The 22,646-nt window shown below is 33.5% G+C and overlaps 2 protein-coding genes and 1 pseudogene across 2 annotated transcripts; all 3 read right to left on the bottom strand.

The window, feature by feature from the left end:
- Positions 1-668: 668 nt before the first annotated feature.
- LOC147403497 (small ribosomal subunit protein uS8 pseudogene) lies at positions 669-1,148 on the bottom strand (annotated as a pseudogene).
- A 1,197-nt stretch (positions 1,149-2,345) lies between these two features.
- LOC147403496 (uncharacterized) lies at positions 2,346-3,567 on the bottom strand. The gene is made up of 2 exons (XM_086437661.1): positions 2,808-3,567; positions 2,346-2,690 (listed from the first exon to the last, which is right to left on the bottom strand). Exons 1-2 carry the CDS (start codon positions 3,461-3,463, stop codon positions 2,486-2,488), a joined length of 861 nt encoding a protein of 286 aa, XP_086293787.1. The 5' UTR covers positions 3,464-3,567; the 3' UTR covers positions 2,346-2,485.
- Positions 3,568-13,970: 10,403 nt separating this feature from the next.
- On the bottom strand, positions 13,971-15,155 carry LOC147403495 (uncharacterized). The gene is made up of 2 exons (XM_086437660.1): positions 14,480-15,155; positions 13,971-14,368 (listed from the first exon to the last, which is right to left on the bottom strand). The coding sequence occupies exons 1-2, from the start codon at positions 15,091-15,093 to the stop codon at positions 14,164-14,166; spliced, it is 819 nt and encodes a 272-aa protein (XP_086293786.1). The 5' UTR covers positions 15,094-15,155; the 3' UTR covers positions 13,971-14,163.
- Positions 15,156-22,646: the final 7,491 nt, after the last annotated feature.

Raw genomic sequence — 22,646 nt, 5'->3', positions numbered from 1 at the left:
GCAAGAAATTGGCTGGGTCAGATTCATATATAATTAACATCTATCTGACACGTATTCATACAACATGATCCATGCATAATTCCAAATCTCATTGGTCTTGTGAATAACAAGTAGTTTTTGTCAATCAACCTTTAGTCTTCTAAATGGGAAAGCTAATTAACAATCCCCCTTAATGTTAAAAAAATAAAATAAAATAAATAAAGAGAGAAACAACACCCTAGCAATAAATTTATGTAGGATGAGCTACAGAAGACTATATGGAGCGACTGGATCGAAAGAAGATGGTCAAAGGTCTAAAGACACACCTTAGCTTCAAATGGGTATAACTTTACGACAGTAAAACATAGCAACTATAATTATTCCTACTTTTAGGTGGATCCCAGATTTCTGTGAGCAAAATTCTTTTAGCCAAAAAAATTTCGGATTACATTTACCATTTATAAATAGTTTTTTTTCTTTTACATGTTTTAGGGTATTTTGAGTCCAGATTTATATTAGAATCGAATATTTTAGTGTAGTTTGAATCAAACTAGAACATTTTACTATCTTGAGCAAAGTTTTCTATTTCGAGTGCGTTTTAATTTTTTGGGTAAGTACAATAGGAGTACAGTGATCTTCTCCTTACTTGTTTCCTTCATATATAAATACATCTTCAAGGAAAACAATGCCTAATAGACGAAATTAAGTACTTTCCTACCAACGTCCTTTCTGCTCGCCTCTTTGTGATTCATGATGCCCATGGATATTGTCAGCACAATATACCCAAATTCTCTCAATGGAGTCCAAGGCTCGATCTCTTTGCCGACAATGTCAAAATGAGGCTAACAACTCCAGACTTGTTTGCTGTACAAATTTTGCCTGCCCTGCTGTAATCACCACGCTCTAACTCGACAATATAACCATGCTTTCTGCATGACCAGGAGGATTTGTATAATCACGTTTTAGGATGGACTGGTTGATCATAATTTATCTCTTGGCTCACTTCTGAGCATTATACATGCTTCGAAGAGCATCATTTAAGATGATGATTATAAGAACTAGAAACTCTAGATGCTCATCAAATCACTTGGCAAAGCTACTACCTTATATAAGAGCGAGATTCAATAGAGGCTAAATTGTTTGCCATAAAATGCCTTCTTTGAACACATGATATGATCAGATATTAACTAATTTGAGCTTTTTAACTTATCTTAAGTCCTGATTAGCAATATAGACTATAGAGTCCAACTTAATAATCACATTTGGTCTTGTAAATTAAAAGTCGTAGGTAACCCTCTCCGCTAAAGCTTGAAACTCTGCAACTTTTTTTTTTAATATGTACGATGGGGAATAATAGGTGCCACCCTTCATTAAAATATCATAAGGGGACTAATTCCTAACATAAGTATAAGATCATCGATAGAAGAAGTAGGGGGAGATGGGGCATTCGGTCAGCCAAGCCAAATGCCATCCATGATGATATCCCGAGCATCTGTATTCCATAATGATTTGCTTGATACACATCAATTAGCTCTCTACAATACTGAATCATGAATCGGTAGATGGTCCCTTGGGCGAATTAGTGACGCTAAGTAGCAATATTCTTTAGAAAAGAAAGGCGTTACTTCAGTTTTAAAATAGAAAAAACTTTGCAAATATTAAGAGATTTTTGGTAACTTCCTCTTTGCGGAAGAGTGTGGCCCACGGCTGTGAGTAAGCATTGAATATTTGTGCAGACTCCGCTTATGTGATTAAGTGCATCAAGGGATAAGTTGAATTAATGTGGCCATATCTATCTCTAATTTGTCAAATTCAGAGGTCATTCACCAGATGCATGTTTGATTTTGACTGGAGGGAAGCAAATCGAGCTATTGAGCTTGTGGCCAAATCAGATGCTGCTTCCAGTAGTCAATTGACTTTGGTAGACACCCAGTAATTGGATCCTAAACGGGTTGTTTACCAACCTGCAGCTTTTTGGGGATCTTTAATTCTAGTAATCACACTAGATTGTAGATCCTTTTTTTTGTGATTAATTGAGGGGTGGAGTCCCAGAAAGCCCTGGTTTATTGATAAATTTTTTTTTTATAATAATCACTCTTTAGCTAAATTTTCAATCCTCCTTTTCTTCCGAACAAAGGGAGGAGGAAGGTTTTTTCCGGTGGATCCTTCTTGTTCCTGTTTAGTCCCCTTAGTTTTGGAAGTTGTTTCTATTTTCAAAAAATAAATTCTTAAAAATTTATTTTAAAAATCAATCTTAGCACAACTAAATTAACCATTCATGAGCAATATAGATTAAATTCGTTTTCTTGTTACTTGTCAATTGTATGTTCTGTCTAGTAAACAAGTACTACATAAAAAAGGTAACATCATATTCATTTAGGAATAAAAATTTATTTGGCTCAAACGCTGGGAGAAGAGCACCTCACAACATCAAGCTGATGCCTACAATGCGTAACTATACGTTATGATAGTTTCGCAATATATTTAAAACTCAATAAATATTGGTTTATTCAGTCTGATCTCCTCTTCTTCGAGGCACGAACACCCGTGCCCATAAAAATTTTCTATTAACAACAAATTTGGCCCTTGGTTGTCCATTAAGAATCATTGGGATAATCGATGCATCTCGTAAGACCATTCGAGCAAATAGAGGATCAGTCCCTGGTGGGGTTTTCTCCATCAGTAGGTCTTCCACTACTGGACCAAATGTCCTACACCATACGATTGCCAAATAAAAGGAAAAAATGGGAATATTAGAAAGACAGCAAGATATATAAGGAATATAATTGGGAAAAAAAAAAAAAAAAGAGTAATTGTAGTATACTTACGACGTAAAAAAATCCAGAATTTCATCTGGACGTAGAGGATAGCCATTAGAGAAAGTAAGAAACAATGATCTTTCCACCGGAGGTATGATTGGGACTGGTAATAATGAACTCGTTGATGCATGATCTCTCCCGATGGAGGTCTGACCAGTCATACTGCCCACCGCACGAAGGACAGAATCCTGTATGTTAGACCCCTCAGTGAAGGGTCTAACAACTTGATGAAGTGTTATGTCCTCAACTTCTCTTGAGGCATTCTCTCCAAAAATAACATTGCAAATCGTATTCATTGTATGGTTGACACGAGCGTACAATAGATCCTTATTGTAATGAAAGAATCTTGTATTAATAGGTTCTTCAAAGATTGCAGCTATATTTGGAGTATCGTCGACATTGTTTGGCTGTGGAGCATGGGGTTCAATGAAGCGCAGACAAGTAAGAGTTTCCATATAGATGGCCTCAACTAGTACATCGTCATAACTGAATAGTGTTTGGACCAGTTCATAATATCCGAACTCCTCCAGACATAGCCATAAGGCTATTATCATCTTGGCCTGGTTTGGATGCTTGCCCAGTGAGCGAACAAGCCTATTAAAGAATTGCCGCTCAATTGTATGGAATAATAGGAGAGCGATGAGTGATCCTGCAGGGTTTTCCATTGCAAGCTAGGGTTGGAGTAATAATGAGAATGGGAAACTAAGAAAATTGTATAGCTAAAAACTGAAAGGCAAAGAAGTAGAAACCAGTTTAGGTTCCCCTCTGATCCCAGCTGAGCTCCCCTGAATGAAGGATGTATTGTACTGAATTTATAGAGAGAGTTACAGCTATCACCTTTGCCACATTAAATTAGTGAATAAATTAAGTTCACTGTCAGGTGCCACCATTTGTTCATTTGCGACCACTCTAACGTCTAAATGAGAAAAGAGTTGTGCTAGAGTGACCTCAAGCTGGAATCTCATATCGCACTTCTTGACGTGAAAGTGGATATGAATCATAGATGATTTTTCACTCGTATCTCGATGAAAGCATCTATGGTTCCCATACACCTTCCTGTTAAGAAGTACGATAGGAGGTTCTGACTGAGGTCCACTTTAGCATTATTCATGAGAAAAAACTGTGCATTTTTTGGTTTCAGTAAAATTTCCATTTGTAGTGTGAATTTAGAAGGAAATTTAATGATGAGGGAAGAAATTAATGTAACTCTTTCTTTTGGTTTAATGAAGGGTGGAGTTCATTTAATTGCTAGCTGATCACTAATAATAATAATAATAAAGAGTGCGGATTTTGTTACTCAATCTGACAAAATAACTCAAAAACGGATGTGCAAAGAACCGTAGATTTTTTGCCTCGGGATATACAACTGCACATGTTTATGGAGATTGCAGTTGTGTATCCCGAGGTAAAAATATACGGTTCTTTGCACATGCCACATTGGTGAGTTTTTGAATTGTTCTATCAGGTAGAGATAGAAAGGATTTACTGGGACTTTTCATATACGGAAAATGCAGAAAGGATATTTTATTATTTGCATATAATACAGAATAGGAAACTTTGTTATTAACGCATAATACAGAAAAGGAAACTTTATTATTAGCCAAAAAAGCTAATAGAATAAGGAAGATAAGAAAATGGTTACATATGGTAAGAGAAGGAGAGAAAATGCCTAAAGTTAAATTTTAGTGGATGATTAAAAAATTGTATTACCAGTTAAGTAGAGAAAACACGCAAGGATTTTGATCTATTATTAACCAGATCTATAATTTAAAAATAAAAAATAAAAATTGCATTTATATTGATAAAAAATTTATGTATATGATACTCTCAACAATTTGACTTTACCATTGAGTGGCAAAACTTGTTTTATCCTAGTAGAACATTTTGTTTTTTCAAGGAAATGGCATTAAAGAAACTTATAAATAAATCTCGGGTCCTAATGGATTTGGAGTTGAATTCATTATTTCTTATTAGGATATTATGGGAGAAGATGTTACCAATGAGATAATGGATTTTTTTCAACAATGGAAAAATGTTGAAAGAGTTAAACTCTACCCTTTTAAGCATAATTCTTAAGGAAAAGCACCAAGAAAAATTTAGACCTATTGCTTTATGTAATTTCCTTTACAAAATCATTTCTAAACTTCTTCCTAATAGGTTGTCTGTCTACCTTCCTTCTTTAGTAATTTTCCTGCTCAATTTGCTTTTATTAAGGGCCTGTTTGGCCGTCACAAAAATCGTTTTACATATCTTGAATTGAATTTTCTTTGACCCTGTGGTGGTAAACCCAAGCTAGATTAGTTTACATGTTGTTTATCCAACATTGATCCTAATATGACTTAGTCTACTTGTTATTTATTTGACACTAGTGCAAGTCTATCTTGATGTAGTAAATCTTTCAAATTTGATTCTATGATAATTATTTTGGATTATAATGTTAACATTATTATCAGAAAATAAAATCTTAACACAATTAAAAAGGAGAATTAAAATTCTTTTCGAAATATCACATTGGATCATATCACTGCTAATGTATGTTTCTAAATTAAAATGTTTTTAATGAAATTATAACTAAAATATGTATAAATTTAAAATGAATTTCAAAGGTAAAGGAAGCTCAAATGACCAATATTTTACAAATCATACCAATTGATGGCGTCACTAGGTTCGATCGGATGTTATAATAAAAACGGTTCAGCTAATGAACCATGAATTTTCTTATTATTATTATTATTATTATTATTATTATTATCTTTTCATGAATATAAATATAGGTATTTTGGGAAAATGTATACATATTTCAAAATTTTCAATAAATATACGTAAAATCCAACAGATGTGGACCAAGGTCCAATCGTTGATCAACTAATTTGACAAACTTTTGATCCGATTATATGTTCTATTTTTAAAACATTGCTAGTGGTCTTGTTTGAGACAAAAACAAAATTAATAATTTAGATGAATTATTCTAGAAAAACTAAAATTAATATGGTAGAGAGAGATGGAGTAGTAGATGTTAGGGGGGGTGACACTTACATGGGAAAAGGGAATCCCATGTATCTAGTAGGATTCCACTTTTTATGTTACGTAAAACTCATTCGGAAGTGTCTTCCATTTTATATTTTAAAAACAGTAAGACAAAAACAACAAAAAGGTGGATTTGCAAATCCAACCCTTGGGTAGTATAAGATAAATTGTGTAACAAACACAGTCTTAAGGAAGAAAGACCCACGATAATATAATCCTAACTCATGAAATGATTCATAATTTCCATCTTCATATGACTTTTTGTGGGAAGTCAAAAACGTAAAACAGTTCAAGTGTAGTTACCAAAATACCATTCATCTTTAATCAAATTTTCTACCAAACTTAACTTTAAAAAATGAAATGAGATTACTAAAATACTCTTCATCTTTATCAAAATACCTTCATCTTCCAAAATGTCCTTTTTTTTTACCAAAATACCCTTCATCTTTAATCAAAATTTCAACCAAACTTAATCTTAAAAAATAAAAGGGAACTACCAAAATATCTTTCATCTTTACCAATTATCAAAATACCCTTCATCTTTACCAAAATAGTATTTATCTTTAATCAAATTTTCAACCAAACTTAATCTTAAAAAATAAAAGAAAATTATCAAAATACCATTTATCTTTAATCAAATTTAACCTTAAAAAATATAAAAGAATTATCAAAATACCCTTTATTTTTAATCAAAATTTCAACCAAACTTAACCATAAAAAATAAAAGAGAATTACCAAAATACCTTTCATCTTTAATCAAATTTTCAATCAAATTTAACCTTAAAAGATAAAAAAATTATCAAAATATCATTTATCCTTACTATCTAGACCAAAAGCAATTCGTCATCAATACTTTATTACAAAACACCCTTCATCATTATGTGGGTGTTGGATTGTGTATTATGTAGATATTTTATTTATCATACATTTTTTTAAGAGGAGATGCTGTCGAAATTTCGATAGAATTATAAAATTTATAAATTTATTTAAATTAAAAATAATTATTTTTATAATTTTTTAATACAAATTTATTATATATATATATATATTATATATATATATATATATATATATATAGTGTAATTATATATTTATTAAGGTATTCTGCTCAATTTTTTATACATTCTAGGTACATTATCAACATTAAGGGTATTCTGACCATTTTACCAGAATTCAGCAATAAAAATTTGTCAAACGAACATCAATTTCTGGCTTATGTGCTTCTGTAACGAACAAGCTTCTGCTGGATGTGACTTTTCAGGCTCTAGACTTCTGCTTCTTCAAAAAGCCAACTTCTGGAGCTGGTTTATGTAAAGAACAAACCCTTAGAGTCTATTTTGTATCAATTGGACTTTCTAGTTTCTTGGATTAATTTTGTAATGGAATGAGTTAAAACATCAAGATTCTCCATTACCCTTTCCTATGTTGGAAGACCAGAATTTATTGAATCAGTGCTTTCTTCATTCCAAATCTATTTGCTTACATCTAATCTCTAGTTAGAGTCCTCAAAAAAATTCAATCTATTCTGAACAATTTTCTTTGGAATGGTCTTTCTTTGGAAAAATCTTCTCATTTAGTCCAATGGAATAAAGGGTTGTACTCCTATTATTTTTGGAGGCCTTGACATTCGAAATCTTATGATAGGGAATAAAGTGGAAATGGAAAAACTATGATGGAATTTGGTTGAAAATAATTCCATGTGTGTACTCATTGGATGAGAAAGAGATATGTAAATTTTGGGCATATTTGGTATTGCCAACCTACCCAAAACACTTCATGGGTGTGGATGAGGATCTTAAAACCTCGAGAATTTGTCTTGAAATTTGCTCATTTTGTTGTTGGTAATGGAGAAAATATCTACATATGGAGAGATCCTTGGTTGAATAGAGAAAGTTTTATTCGTAAATTTGGCCATACGCTTCTCATTTTACAGTAATGTGGATGCAAAACTGTCAGACTTCATAGATGAAAATAATTGATTTTTAAAAGAACCTTATGCAAATTGCATGAGGGAAGTTGTAGATTTGGTAAAGGCTCAACCTTTCTGAAAGAAAATATTGGAGGAGGGAGTGGTTTGGTCTTGTACGGGTAATGGGAAAATTTTCACAAAATCTTATGTAAAGTCCATTTCTGTCATGCCTTGAGATAAGGACACGCGTCCTCCATAACCTAGCAGACCCGACCCTAACATCAAACACCCCCAATATAATATTAGCCAAGAAATCAAGTCACCAAGGCAGAACGGTAAGATAAGCCTCAGAAGTAAGCCCAGTCAAACGAAAGGGAGCTTTTGAAAGTGAGGATTCGTTTAGTTCAAGTATAATAAGACAAAAACTTTATACCAGTCAAAGCTTGATCGTACATCAAATATGTAATACACTGAAAAATGATTAAGTGTATAAATATAATATTATACATATAAATGCATGTTTGGTAAAACATAGTTCATAACATATCGACATAAACTTTATTTCTATCATTTTTTGCACTTATAATTTTTTTTCTCTTTAGGATAAAAATGTAATTTCACCCAAAGATAGTTTAGTCACTTTGAAAATATCATTATGAAAAAAAAAATATTTATCCTTTTACATGAGTTTGATAAACCATTAAATCCCTAAAATCATAATTTAATCCTAAAATAAGAATTTCTTTATATTAAGGATGTGACCCGTCATTTTTATGAGTAATTTGTATATTTGGATACCTAAATGTCAAAATATCACTTTGGCCAAAACATAAAATATGCTTATAATGTAATTTTACAAAAAATATCAGATTTTCTAAATTTTAAGAGAAAAGATTTTTGGATTATTTTACCCTTCACGTATTTTTTATGACTTTTTTGTTTTCTACATGATTTATCTTGTTATAATATTATATTTTATCATGATATATTATATAATAAAGTTTTAAAAATAATATGATGATATTGATGGTCTTATTTGCTAAAAGTAATAATTTTTTTAAAAAAAATGATATTCTGATCTTTTTACACGAGGTCTAATGGGAGGGATTTTCTGAATTTTTTTAAAGTCAAAAGGTGTCCCAAAATATATGTTTTTTATTTTAAATTTTTGTTGGATTGTTGGAGAGAAAATGGGATGGTTAATTGATGTTTATCCCATAAATTTGAGAATTTTGAATTTGTAAAACTTTCTAATGCCACTTGTTGCTTCCCTATTGCACAGAATCCTACTTCTTTTAATCTGAAATGTAACATGTTTTTTAATCATATTGTTTAATTACATTAAACTCTAAGATGTTTTCACATAACTCAAAAATCAATAATCAATTGTTATGATGAGATAGAAAGTATTTTAGCCTAAATGGGTGTAAACTGTAGGATCAAGACCACACCAATTTGTTAAAAATCTAGGCTACTATTGTGGATGAGAAAAACAAACTTTTGAAGTTTTAAAAACCCAAAAAGTCTTTACAAATTCTTGCTCACCTCACACCAGTCCAAAATACTTAGAGAAACATCATTATTTGTTAGAAAAATACCATTTAAAAAACTCTTAGAACTTCTATCTGTTAAAGTCTTTTGCTCTCGGGTAAAACACGAAAATTCTTTATATAATCAAGGTCTAAAACATACTTAATTTCTAGATAAAAATATAAGATATGTGCGCACATATACTTTTTCTTGAAATTTTCGTTATAATGATAGTATCTTTTTTTTTAAAGGTTTTTGTGCATCTTTTCTTGATGTAAGAAAAATTATGTGTTTATTTTTATATATTATTTATGGGAGAATAATTTGTTAATATAAATAGATCATAATATTAAGGTTTGAAAAATGATATCTTTGTATTTAACATAACAGATTGGTAAAGACTCTGATTGAGCAAGGAATTAGAGTGTCCTAAGGTGAAAGGCCACAAACGTCTTGCGGAGGACCCAGTGTTATGTAAGTGTATGACCTAATGCATGTATGCCCGTGTTATATGGGTGAGACATTTGCATGAATTATCATTGCATGACATATTTTATTTATTTATTTAAATTTTTATTTTACACAATAGAAGATTTATAATATTCTTCTTTTGCTCAATATAATTATTATTTCGATTAAATCATAGGTGAGTATAATAGTACTAATAGAAGATTTTTTCACGTTATTTATTCAATTCTTTTTAGATATTTTTCTCGAAGGGGTGTCTTAGTCGAATTACATAAAAAGTGCATTTTTATATTTCTTTTATTTTAGATTTGATTTGTCTCAAAATAAATTATGCAACACAATAATTCATGGGGGAATTTATTTTTTTTATTTTTTTTATGAACTTTATGTGATGAATCATACAAAAAGAATGTTAGGTTGATCTTATTAATTTCTTTAAATAATGAAATGAGATTATGTTTTATTGTTATTTATTTCTGACTTTAAAGTAGATTAGATATAAATTAAATTTTATTCAATAAATTATTAATTTTAGAATATTACACCATTGTGGCTTGATAGAGGTCGAAAATATATTATTAAAATGGGAAAAATCATTAAAATCGGATGAGTGTTAAATTTTATATGTTTTTTTTTTAAATAAATTATTGGAATCTAAATTTCTGTTGTCTTTGCAAATGGATTATGTTTCGACCCATTTTTCTCTTAGAAATATTCTTTTTTTTTAAATAGTCAAAAACATGAAATTTTTAAATTTATGTGTTAGCTTTACAATCCCAATGACCGATTATAAAAATACTGGGTGTGTAATCCGCAGTGATCATTTTTTTAAAATGGGTATGTTTTGTCCATATTAAGATAGCACACGTATGACTGTTATATTTTTTATGAAAAATGCATTGAGTTGAGAATCTAACGGTTTAGTAAATGCATCATTTCAAAGTGACTAAGTGAACAAAATATACATTTTGGATTGTCGAGATTTACTACTAGAATGGATTATTATATATAATTTTTTGAAGTGTTAAGTATGAAATACTTTAAAAAATACATATATTTTATATTGTAAAGGATTTATAATTTTATGACCTTCAATATTCGGATTTAAATCCTCACTCATGGGTTACGAGTCGGATCGTGGATCCAGATTTTGGGGCATCACAAAGATCTTCATTTAATGCAAAATTCATGGGTAATTATCAAAACAATATTGACAGGAACATTCTCTGACTCACCAACTCCTAAACAATAAAATCAAATTAACTCAGTAATTAATGCACAAAGATCCTTTGAATTAAACTCGAGTGTTAGCATTAATGACACATTGTTACAAAACCCAAAAGAAGAGTTAGCAATCACAATCAGTTCATGTCGTATTCAGCAATACACTTGGACAAACCGTGTGGTGACACCTATCCCAAACTCGGAACTATACTGCCTCCTCTCAAAGTTGGAGAATGGGTTCTAAAAAACTCTTTCTACACATGAATAAGGCATGAATATACTTGCAACTCATTGTTCATCATCTTCTTCATTCCTAACCATCATCATTCATTTCCTATTACTAACTTGATAAGCTGAAAACCCCTGGCAAGCACCACACCAAGGCTTCATCCTTCTTCCTTCAATCATCAAATAACCATAAGTCGGTCTTGTCAACAATAGTTGAAGGGAAAGGTTGGGAGATCCAAGGGTCTGGGAGCAAACTCAAGGAATCGTAGAACAACCAGGTTGTCCAAGAGTTTTGCATATCTCAAGGAGTAGAAGGTCCAAAAAACCCTCCACATCTGCTTGTGATAAACTCGCAGATAATTGCCGAGAAGTTGCTTGGGTGGGCATTGTTTGGAAGAATGCGAAAGTTCCTCATTTCTCCTTTATCTTGTGGTTGGCAACTCAAAACAAGCTTTCAATGAAAATCTTCAACGACAACCAAAAAAAAAAAAAAGGATATCAATTGCTCTCAAGATGTATTTTATGCTTGAAAGCTTTGGAGATGAACGATAATCTTTTCTTTGAATGCCCTTTTAGTTGATGGTTATGGATGTGCTGCTTAGTTGGGTGGATATTGTTTCATTAACACGAGATTCTTGTGTTGAATGTTTGATATTTCCATGCAAGACTATCTCTAAAATGTTGAGATTGTGTTTTAACACGTTATTTATTTGGTTTGAAAGGAAAGCAATAGGAGAATTTTTTTTAAAGGCTTACAACCTAAAGAATTCACCTTGGAGAGTGCAGTGGAAGTCATAGAAAGTTTCTTTGACGGTTGTGAAATTGATGATTATTCTACAGGAGAAAGTGAGAACTTTTTGAAAAATTGGAACTGCTCTTGTTGGTTGATTCAGCCTACGGTTAAATCTATCTTTTAGAAAAGTCCGGGTGAAGGAGTCATTAAAATTAACACGGGTTTTGTTAACGTGTGCATTAAATACACCTTGAAACTTGATTTTCCTACCAAAAAAATGCCCTAAATTTCTTTTCCTATAAAAAAATACTCTCAAATGCTTGTTTTCAAGATGTATTTCATGCACCTTAAGGGCACACGTTAACAAAACCCAATTAATACAGATGGTTCTCTAAATAAAGATAGCGGTGGCTGGGGTTTTATTGGCAAAGAGAGCAATGGAGTTTTTTGCTTCACAGGTTGGGCAAACTCTAAAGAAAATGATATTGTTCAAATTGAGCTGGATGCTATATGTGAAGCTCTAAAATATGCAAGAAGGTGCAATGTACCACAGGTGCTTATTAGTTCTGATTCTCTATTCTCCATAAAGAGTATAAAAAGAGAAATTGTTCCTCTTGGAAGTATGAGGAATTGGTGAAGGAAATACAACCGATTGATAATGATTTTGCTTCATGTGAGTTTGATGAGTTCTACTGGAGGGAGACAAATAGAGCAGCTGATTATTTAGCTCGTCTCGGTTGCCATGCAATTGGATGCTTTGTAATGGAGGAATTTGCTTCTATTCCTCAGGAATTGACAAGAATCTTAATTAGTTGATGATGTATGCTGTAATTACTCTCATTAGTCTCTATATAAAGGGAGGGGACCCTTAAAACCCAGCTGGTGATCAATCAAAAAAAAAATTGTGAAATTTTCGAGAGATACTACTAACGAATGTACTTGCAAGACAGATCACAACTCGGAATATTTTGAAGGTTACTCGGAAGCAAAGCCACATCTTCAAACAATGAGTTTACTCGTTGGAAGGACGGTCATTCTTGCCAAGAAATCTGCATCCTGGTTTTATTCTCTGCAAGAGAATTCGAAGGAAATAGGGTGAAAAGCTTGAGAGAGATTTTTCGATATTCTTTCTCTTGTTAGGGTTTGGAGAACTGTCCTTAGTCAGTTTGGAATCAATAAAACTAGTGTTCAATTGGTATCGAGGAAGTGTGGTTCGTTGCAAGCAAGACTATAATGCCAAACTCCATCATCCATGAGGTTCGTATTGTGGCCTTTCGACAACAATATACCAAGTATGGCTCAACAGAAAAGGATTTTTTAGGAATGAAAAGATAAAAAATAAGTTGTTTTACTGGAACAAGGTCGAGTAACAAAATACTGAACCATTGGGGCTACAAGGGACAAGTTATAATCCCATGTATATCAGTCTTTTGGACTGCTCCAGACATTGAGGCGGTGAAAATTAACAGATGGTTTGCTCTCAATATATGGTAGAAGGATTCTGGTTTATAGGGTGAGACCACAATGGTCAGTTCCTCTTTACATCTTTATCAACATCATCAGCATAGAGTTATCTGCAATCCTTGAAGCTCTCAAGTTTTCTAGGCACATTGCCCACAGTTGTGAGCATTTGAATATTCTCCACCTATGTGATAAGTGCATCAAGGGATAAATTGAATCATTGTGACCAGAACTATTTCTAATTTGTCAAATTCAGATATTCAGAGGCCATTCACAAGATTCATTTTTGAGTTTTACTGGAGCGAAAGCAAATCGAGCTATTGATCTTCTGGCTAAATCGGGTGCTGCTTCCATTAGTCAATCAACTTCGTTATTCCCTCATTGGATTCTAAACAAGTAATTTACCAACCTTTTTGGGGATCTTTTCCTGTAATGGCACTCGATTGTAGCCACTTTTTTGTGAACAATTGAGGGGTGGGTGCCAGAAAGCCCCAGCCTATCACTCGAAAAAAAAAAACAAATATATCTTAAAATCTTAGCATAACTAATGTAAGTATTCATGAGCCATATAGACTAAATTTGTTTTCTTGATTCTTGTTACTTGTCACTTGTATGTTCCAAGCAAAACCACTACGCAGAGTAAGTAACATCATATTTATTAAGGAATATAACTAGTAAACACTGGGAGAAGACTAAAGCACCTCACATCAAGTTGGTGCCTACAAAGAAACTATGCATCATTATAGTTTCGCAATTTATTTAAAACTAAATAAATATTGATTTATTCAGTTCACTCTCGCCGATCTTCTTCGCGGAACATACACCCGTGCCCATAAGTATTTTCTGTTGACCACGAATTTGGCCCTCTGTTCTCCGTTAAGAATTAGAGGGATGACCGATGGATCTCTTAAAACCATTCGAGCATATTGAGGATCTGTTCCTGGTGGGGTGTTCTCCATCACAAGGTCCTCCACTACTGGTCCCCATCTCCTACACAATAAGTTGCCAAAAAATAAAAAATGAAAATATTTGAAAGACATGTAAGATATATATCAGGAATACAAGTAAAAAAAAAAAAAAAAGTAATTGTAGTATACTTACGAAGTGAAAAAGTCCAATACTTCATCCCGGCTTAGAGCATAGCCGTTGGAGAACGTGAGGAACATTGATCTTTGGTCTGGAGGTGGGAGCAGGACTGGTAATGAACTTGTGGGAGCGGGACTGGTAAGGACTGAATCCTGTGTGTTAGATCCGTCCCGAAAGGATCTAACAACAGGATGAAGTAATACGTCCTCAATTTGTCTCGCCGCATTCTCCCCAAAAATTACGTTACAAACCGTGTTTATGATATGGTTGACACGGTTGTAGAATAGATCTCTATTGTAGTGAAAGAACCGGGAGTTGATAGGTTCGTTACAGATCGTAGCAAGATTTGGGATATCGTTGACATTGTTTGGCAGCGGAGCATTGGGTTCAATGTAGTTGAGACAAATAAGAGACTCCATATAGATAGCTTCAAGTAGTATATCATTGGAAGGGAAAATGTTTCGGATCAGTTCATAGTATCCGAATTCCTCCATACTTAACCAGAGGCCCATGACCATCTTGACTTGGTTTGGATGCTTGCCCATGTCGTGGACTAGACGGTTGAAAAACAACCTCTCGAGAGTATGGAAGAGAAGAAGGTGTACCAAGCTTCCAACTTGATTGTCCATACTGCAGAAAGAGATTTGAGTACGTAATAGAAAGAATTGAAAACTAAGAAACCGAAATGCTAAGAAGCTGAAACTAGTGCTGGTGAGAATATAGGCTGCAATTGTATTGAATTTATAGAAAAAGTTGACAACCATCTTAAATTTGTGAATTAAATGCACAGCTTGGCGCCTCCTCTTGTACACGTTGGATCGGCCCACACTATCATTTTTATTACGTTGATGCCACCACCTAGTCTACTACAACTGCGAAGATTCTGATGTCTATAAATGAGAAAAAAAAACTAGTAAATTTTTTGGCTCAAGTAAAATTTTCATTTGTTTGTGAATATAGAAGGAAATGAAAAAGGGAAAAGAAATAATGCAACTCTTTTTTTTTTTTTTTTCTTTTAATTTAATGAAGGGCGGAGTCCTTGTTACTGCCAGCTTATTGATAAAAAATGATGACGACGACGACGACGATGATGATAATAATAATAATAATGGGAAGACTGACATTATTTGAGCATGTTAATTTTTTAAAGAAAAAAAAATGATTATCAAACTTAAATACGAGTGTGGTAATATTTTTAAATAACGGCCCTATTTACTTGCACTGCATGAAAGCTGGAAAAGTCGACATGAAAATTCAATGGGTCAAGGCCCATGAATTTTAGAAATTGAATTTTGATGATGCAAGACTATTGAAATATTTTTTTGTTCCCTAGATTCGACGGTTTAGAACTGTCGAATTTCTCCCATCCTCCATTAATTTGAAGGTTTCGGCCATTTAAAAAAAATCCACAATAAAAAATTTGACGCCTTGGTCCATCGAAATTGACGGCTTTGGACCATCGAATATGAGTTATTTTCACATTGTGCTGCTTATTTAATTTTATGTTTTAAATTTTGAAAAAAATAATTTTAAATTTCCATTTTAAAATCTTCCATTTTGAAACACATTATTTCTCCTATTGGGCGCCTCACTTACTATCATTATCCAATGCTTGTCTGGTGTAAGAGTTTTCACTTAATTTATAAACATTCCAAATATAGCATAGCTCACAGATAATAAATCTCCAGAGCAATTAATCAGTGGGTATTTTTTGCATAGGACATTACCCAAATACCATACTAACTACAAGTTTTAAACATCTATAGCCTTGGCATTATAATAATATATGCTATATGGTCGTGAAAAGTTCATAAAAGAAAATATTTTAAGGATTTGTTTAATAAATGTATAGAGATTTCATCCATTATGCTTATTAGGAATGTTATTTAGTGTAAGACAATGCATTTAACTTAGAGAAATATTATGCTTTGTCATTTTATTTATTGAACAATTAAACAATGAAGTTATGGATATGTATGAATTTAATTTATAAGAAACCGAAAAATTAAATGGAAAAGATTTGTTTACATATTAGATTGTTAGTAGTTGTCACGTGAGCATGGGCAGATGAAACTCACTTCATTTATTAAAATAGCGTTATGGAAATAGATTTGATCAAAATATTATAATGAGTTAGTCAATTAAATGTAGGAGATTTTATTTAATAGTAAAGATTTACTTATAAGGAAATTTTGTTATTATCATATAATATAGAAAAGGAAACTTTATAAATATACCTTTCAAAAAAAAACAAATTTTATAAATGTTATAAATGCCACATTTAGTAAAGTCGAACGTTGTATTTAATAGAGTCGTGATGAATGCACGCGATTTTGGTATGCAGTTGGATACACGGCTGATGTGGCAAGGACACAGAATCATAGATCATTTTCATCGAGATACATAGGAAAAGGATGTGCAGTTTTGTGCCCTTGCCACATCAGCTGCGTACCAACACCGCGTGCATTCATCATTATTCTATTTAATATGATCACACATGGAAAGAAAAGAAGAGAAAATGCCTAAGTTTATTAAAGTTAAAATTTTAATGGATATTAAAATTTAAGTAGAGAAAACAAGGAATTTGATCTCTATGTGCTATTATCATTGATATTTTATCAACTGGCTAAGCTGCCACTCTCATTAACTTGGGATCTTGCTATGAAAGTGTCTTTTTTCTCTCTCTTAGATATGTTAAAAGCTTTGATAATAATTATTGTAGGAAAACTATATGCATTAGTAGGGATGTACATTTTACCCGAAACTCGGATCGAACCCATTCGGGTTAAGATCGGACCAAACCTAAAATAAGGATCGAAAATTGAACCAAAATCCGATCTATTATAATATCTTTATTTTTAATAGTTCTAACAGAAATTAACACTTGGCGAGTCGGTAAGACTTAGGGGATTTGCCAAATCCAAGGTTCGACTTTGCTAGAATCCATTTTGTATAAAAATATTTCAATCAAATATGTTGAAATTTCGATTTTACGAACATTAAAAATGCCTAAAAATTTCGGATTGGTCAGGGTTCGGTTTAGACCTTTGGAACTTCAACCCGGACTGAACTCAAACCCAAGATTTTCGGGTTGGTCTCGATTTTAACCAGACCCAAACCAAACCTGAAAATTCGATTCGGTCCGGTTCGGATTTACCTGAATGTACATCCATATGCATTAGTAAGCTCTTGTCCAGAATTCAAGATCTTTCCAATGACGCCCATTATCAACTAGATATATCATTAAGGAAATTTTTGTATTCATGTTATTTAAATTTCGTATGATACCCTTAACAATTTGACTTATTATTGTGCATGTGGCAAGAAATTATACTAGAAAAAAGACTTTAGACATCATTTTTAATGATGTCTATATGAAAAAAAGTGATGTCTATTCGTTGGATGAAAAAATGTGTGTAAAATGCAATTCTAAGAAACCGGTTTTTTCAAAAACAATGTTTAAAGATCAAACATAAACCAATATCTAAAGTTCTGCACTTTTTTGCGCAATCCCTCCACCAGTGAAAATTGCATTTTAGATTTAAAATTTGATGTTTACTTTAAAAAGGTGATGTCTAAAGTCTTTTTTCTAGTAATTAAATGTTTTATGGTAGGTTTTTTTTTTTTTTTTTTGGCCAGTCAAGCAAATGGCACTAATTAAAGAAACTAAAACAATGCATGTACAAAGGAGCATGACCCCAGATTTTTTTGGATTAAAGCATGACCATCGTGGTCTCCTTTAGTCTGCTTATTTTATTTCAATGGATAACGATTCGATAGTGGCAACCCTCAATGTTTTTCGGCAAGAAGCATAAGCAACCAATTATGTGTCAGCAACATTATTTTTCTCACGAAAAACATGTTTTGTAATCCATTCACACATTAGCTAGAGATTCCTTGAAAAAAAATTATCCACTCGTCAATAATTTCTTGAATTCAAATTCTATAATTACTTTCTTCTGTTAAGAAAAATCACAAAAAATGGAGAACAAAAATGAAAGAAACAAGATGTTGTCAAATATAGAAACACTAGGAGTTTACGTGATTTCCTCAAGATTGAGGTGCGTCCACAGATCACATCAATTCTAAAACTCTCAATTACAAATTACACCCTTTCACCGAAAAAAGAAATATATATACCCTAGAAAAAATAACTAGGATTTTACTACTAAAATTACAAAAATACCCTTGAAAAATTTTCTCAACCAATGCTCGATTGAAAAATACTGTGTTAAATGATGAACAATACTCCTGTTTGAATAGTACCATCAGGCTCCACAAACCATAACATCTTCCTGCTTAAATTACACATTTGCGAACCTTAGGCGAGAACTCTTGTTTATGCAACACTGTTTGAAGCAATTCCAAAATATCCTAGTAGAACATGTGCCACCTTGATTGATTTATGCATAAATCAAGATCCTGGCCTGATATGATTGGATAAAACAAAATTCGAGATCTCGAAACCAGTTCATATGATAAGTTTAACCCAAAAATAGATTTAGAAGGAATTTGTGCATATCCACATCAAGAGACCTATTTTTGAAAGGGAAAAAATTCCAAATCCAAACAAATTAAAAGGGATCAATCTAATTCAAAATATGTATATATATAGATAGGGAAATATTCAGCACCCAACAATTTGCCCAACATGTTTTGTCCTACATGGGTTAGAAGTTTTGGAATGAGCTGATTTTTGATGAGGATGATCTTCTAACCGTAGAGATCATCCTCACCAAAAATCAGCCCATTCCAAAACTTCTAACCCCATGTTTACAAGTTGAAAAATCGTGGACTGTCCATTTTTTGTAAACCATTTGTGATGGGGTAAGAAGCTTTGGAATAGGCTGATTTTTTGTGATCATCCTCACAAAAAATCAGCCTATTCCAAAACTTCTAACCCATGTTGGACAAATTGTTGGTTAAATGGTTGGGTGCGGAACGGGACCCAATGCATTAAATAGAAAGAACTCTTAAAAGAAACTTGTCAAAGTTCATTATTAAAATCTCCAGGGTAACAACCATCCTGAAAACTATATAAATATGGGGACACAGGTTGATCATCATTGAATACAAGTGCCATGCCGCTATAAGGTCTATGGAAGAAATTTGGATTTCAATCTCGTATAGTTTGTTATCCTAATATTGAGGTTTTCGATTTCCCCACCCACACTCATGGTTAACGTGAAGGAATTTTTTTTTTTCCAATCAGCACACTCAAGATTTCCACTTCTTCTCCATCTCTGGACATGGGTGTTGTACCTGCTAAACATGATCTTTGACATAGATAATTAGATTCACATAAAAGAGCAAGCCTTTGATTAACACATTGAAAGGATCTCTATTTCAGAATCTTATATAAAAGGTCTATAGAAATCTCCGCGTTGTAGCTTTATATGTATGCCACATGTCTATATTAGTTCTCAAGAGCTGCTATTGCTTTAATCTCTCCTAATTGCTGTGCCAGGGCCTGAATTCGTTGGAGGTGGTGGGACATCTTCTCGTCTCGTATTTTATGATGCAATTGATTTTCCAATATATAGCTTTGTTGGTAAAGTAGATGGATTTTGATCTCTTTACCCTCCATGAGTTTCAACAAGATGAAAGATTTCTTAAGATACTCTTTCAGTTTATCAGAGACTTCCTCACATTCCTCTCATCTACCTCAAGTCGTTATTTTTCTTTGGCAACTAATTAGCTATTTGAATCAATAAAACACTATAAAAATGAAATGATTGAGGGATGCAATTCTTTCAGCCAACTACTACACTTCTTTCTTCTATCTTGGTTGTACCATCTCGATCAAGGCTCTGGTTTGATCAATGTTAGCGTCTATATCACGTACCCATTACCATCCATGACTTCGTGAACAAATTCAATGGACTTTGACATTGAATTTACCCCTTCTTTCATGTAGTATCAAGTACCCAACAAATTTGTTGAAACTTACCAAAAAAATTTTAATTCTCGGGATTGAGCTTCATGTGGTAGTCACGCAATTACTCACCTTCGCATCAAGTATTGTGGGATAGAACTCAACGAATCTAAATAAGCAAATTTCACCTTTATTTATAAGTTTGATCATCACCTTCATTTTGGAAAGTTCTCTTATCATATTGTGATCCATTATTATCGTAGTCCTTAGGGATTGGGATTATACTCTTCCATAGATATACTTTCTGTTGTGCACTAACGAGCTCTCTACTCATGACTAACACCATAGAGAGATCATGTCATAGACATAGGACAATTTTATGCTTCATTTGCGGCACTAGCCACTGAGTGGTTACTCCATTTCTGGGTGAGAAGTAAAGTCATTCTATAATAAACCAGTTCTCGAGATTCAAGCTATTCACGACTCGACTCCCAAAAGATGGTACCTTTGACATGAATCGATAGGTGGTAGGTGAACCTGAAATGACTCCATGTTTCTACCCATACAAATTAATAATGTTATAGAAAAGAGGAGATAGCACACACGTTTTACGACATGGTCATATTTGTTAGCAATGCTTAGGCATTAACTTACAACTTTGTTCACAAAAACAGCAAGGTTCCTTAAGAGTCCACACCACCTTACAAAATGGGACCTTTTATAATTAAAATTGTCTTGGCTCCATGGGATTTCAACCCAAGATTTGAGGTGTCCAAGGCGCCAACTCAATCAACATTGCATCGTCCAACCAGTTTTATTGCCAAGACCAAAAATAAATAAATAAATAAAAATAGTCAAACTACTATGGTGCTTGAGAACAGTTTTTAAAATGAGAAGTTCAAATAAGACAGCTTTATGTTTCATAGCCTACTAGGGGCACCATTAGGGCTTTTACCAAGTCAATCAATGAGCAAGTACCATTTCTGTGATGCTTAGAAACTCCATACTTCCAGTGTAATCATTTATACAGAGAAGAAATTGAGCCAATTTTCATTTTGCAGACCACCATGACACCAAACACAATGCAAAGAGACCCAATTTTTTCATTTTTTTTTTTTTCTCTAGAAATTTTATGATAGAAACAGATACATGGGACTCTACCTTTCTCTGGCTGCAATGGCCATCCATTAAACAAGAAATAAAACAAGAAAAAGAACAATCAAAACCTAAACTTTTCTTTTCTCCGGCCATCAATCTGATGATTCATATTGCATCCATCAAACAACCATCACCGGTTTTATTCAATTCAGCTAGCTCCTCTCACATAAGCCAATTGGCTCATCTTTCTTTTGTTAACTTAAGCACCATTGTCACCTTCCTCTTTTTACCCTCTAAACCAACAGATGCCTTTCTTTCAACGCCTAGGCGACTTCTGTTTGTAAATGTCCGGCTGGTGCAGGTCCCACCCAACATCAGGTTCCTTGCGTTTCATCGATCTCATTTGCTCCTCTGTCATCACAGCCTGCCCTGGGTTAAATAGCTGCCTCCAGCCACCGGCTTCCCTGCTCTCAGATTCTGACACAGTCGAACCCGAATTCAAATCAAGGTTGGGCAGTTTGGGCCCAGCCACATTGAAACCAGATGGTGGAACAGTCATGCTCATAGGAAATGGTGGTCGAAAAAAGGATGGAACAGCAACTTGTGAGCCAACAATCTGAGATGCCACAGGAACTCCTCTTGAATCTACCATATAAGGGACACAGGCAGATCCATACATTGCTGGAGAGAGAGACATGGAAGGCCCCATAGAGAGGCCAGGAGGAGGGGACGGATAATAAGCCATTGCAGGATGATGTTCCCCCACCCCACCAACTGATTTTGCAAAGTTGGCAACCACTGAGGACTCACCAACCTGCCTATCTGGGAGGAAGGACCAAGTTTGGGGAACACTCTCTTTTCTAGTGACTGCCACTCTTGTACCCATGATAGAAATAACTGGATCATCCAGTTGAAACCCCCCTCCATAAGCATTCCTGTCTTGGGAGGAGGAGGAAGACTTACCGGGATCCGGTCGTTGATCATACGAATCCAAGAGAGATGGATTGTCATTTAAATCGATGTTCTTCATGGAAGGATGCTTCGATGATGATGAAGAGGTCGGAGATGGGCTGCGGAACCCATTTCGATGGTTGAAATGCAATCGGCTCTCCATCCTCCAATCTGATGATGGTGGAGCATCCTCATTGTCACCAGTACAATTGAGATCCAACTTGAGCTTATCCCCTCTTCTTGAACTCACTTCCATGG

Source organism: Akebia trifoliata, chromosome 4 (assembly GCF_017979445.1).
Source record: "Akebia trifoliata isolate Shusen 1 chromosome 4, ASM1797944v1, whole genome shotgun sequence".
NCBI lineage: Eukaryota > Viridiplantae > Streptophyta > Magnoliopsida > Ranunculales > Lardizabalaceae > Akebia > Akebia trifoliata.
The sequence above is the reverse complement of the archived record's forward strand: the minus strand, read 5'-3'. Positions and strand labels throughout refer to the sequence as shown.

What these genes read in the sequence shown, in the direction of transcription:
- LOC147403495 (XM_086437660.1), bottom strand. Translation starts at nt 15,093, where the DNA reads ATGGACAATCAAGTTGGAAGCTTGGTACACCTTCTTCTCTTCCATACT. An exon ending in GTATTGGACTTTTTCACTTC is followed by an intron (nt 14,369 to 14,479) that starts GTAAGTATACTA and finishes CTTATTGTGTAG; the next exon opens with GAGATGGGGACCAGTAGTGG.
- LOC147403496 (XM_086437661.1), bottom strand. Translation starts at nt 3,463, where the DNA reads ATGGAAAACCCTGCAGGATCACTCATCGCTCTCCTATTATTCCATACA. An exon ending in ATTCTGGATTTTTTTACGTC is followed by an intron (nt 2,691 to 2,807) that starts GTAAGTATACTA and finishes CGTATGGTGTAG; the next exon opens with GACATTTGGTCCAGTAGTGG.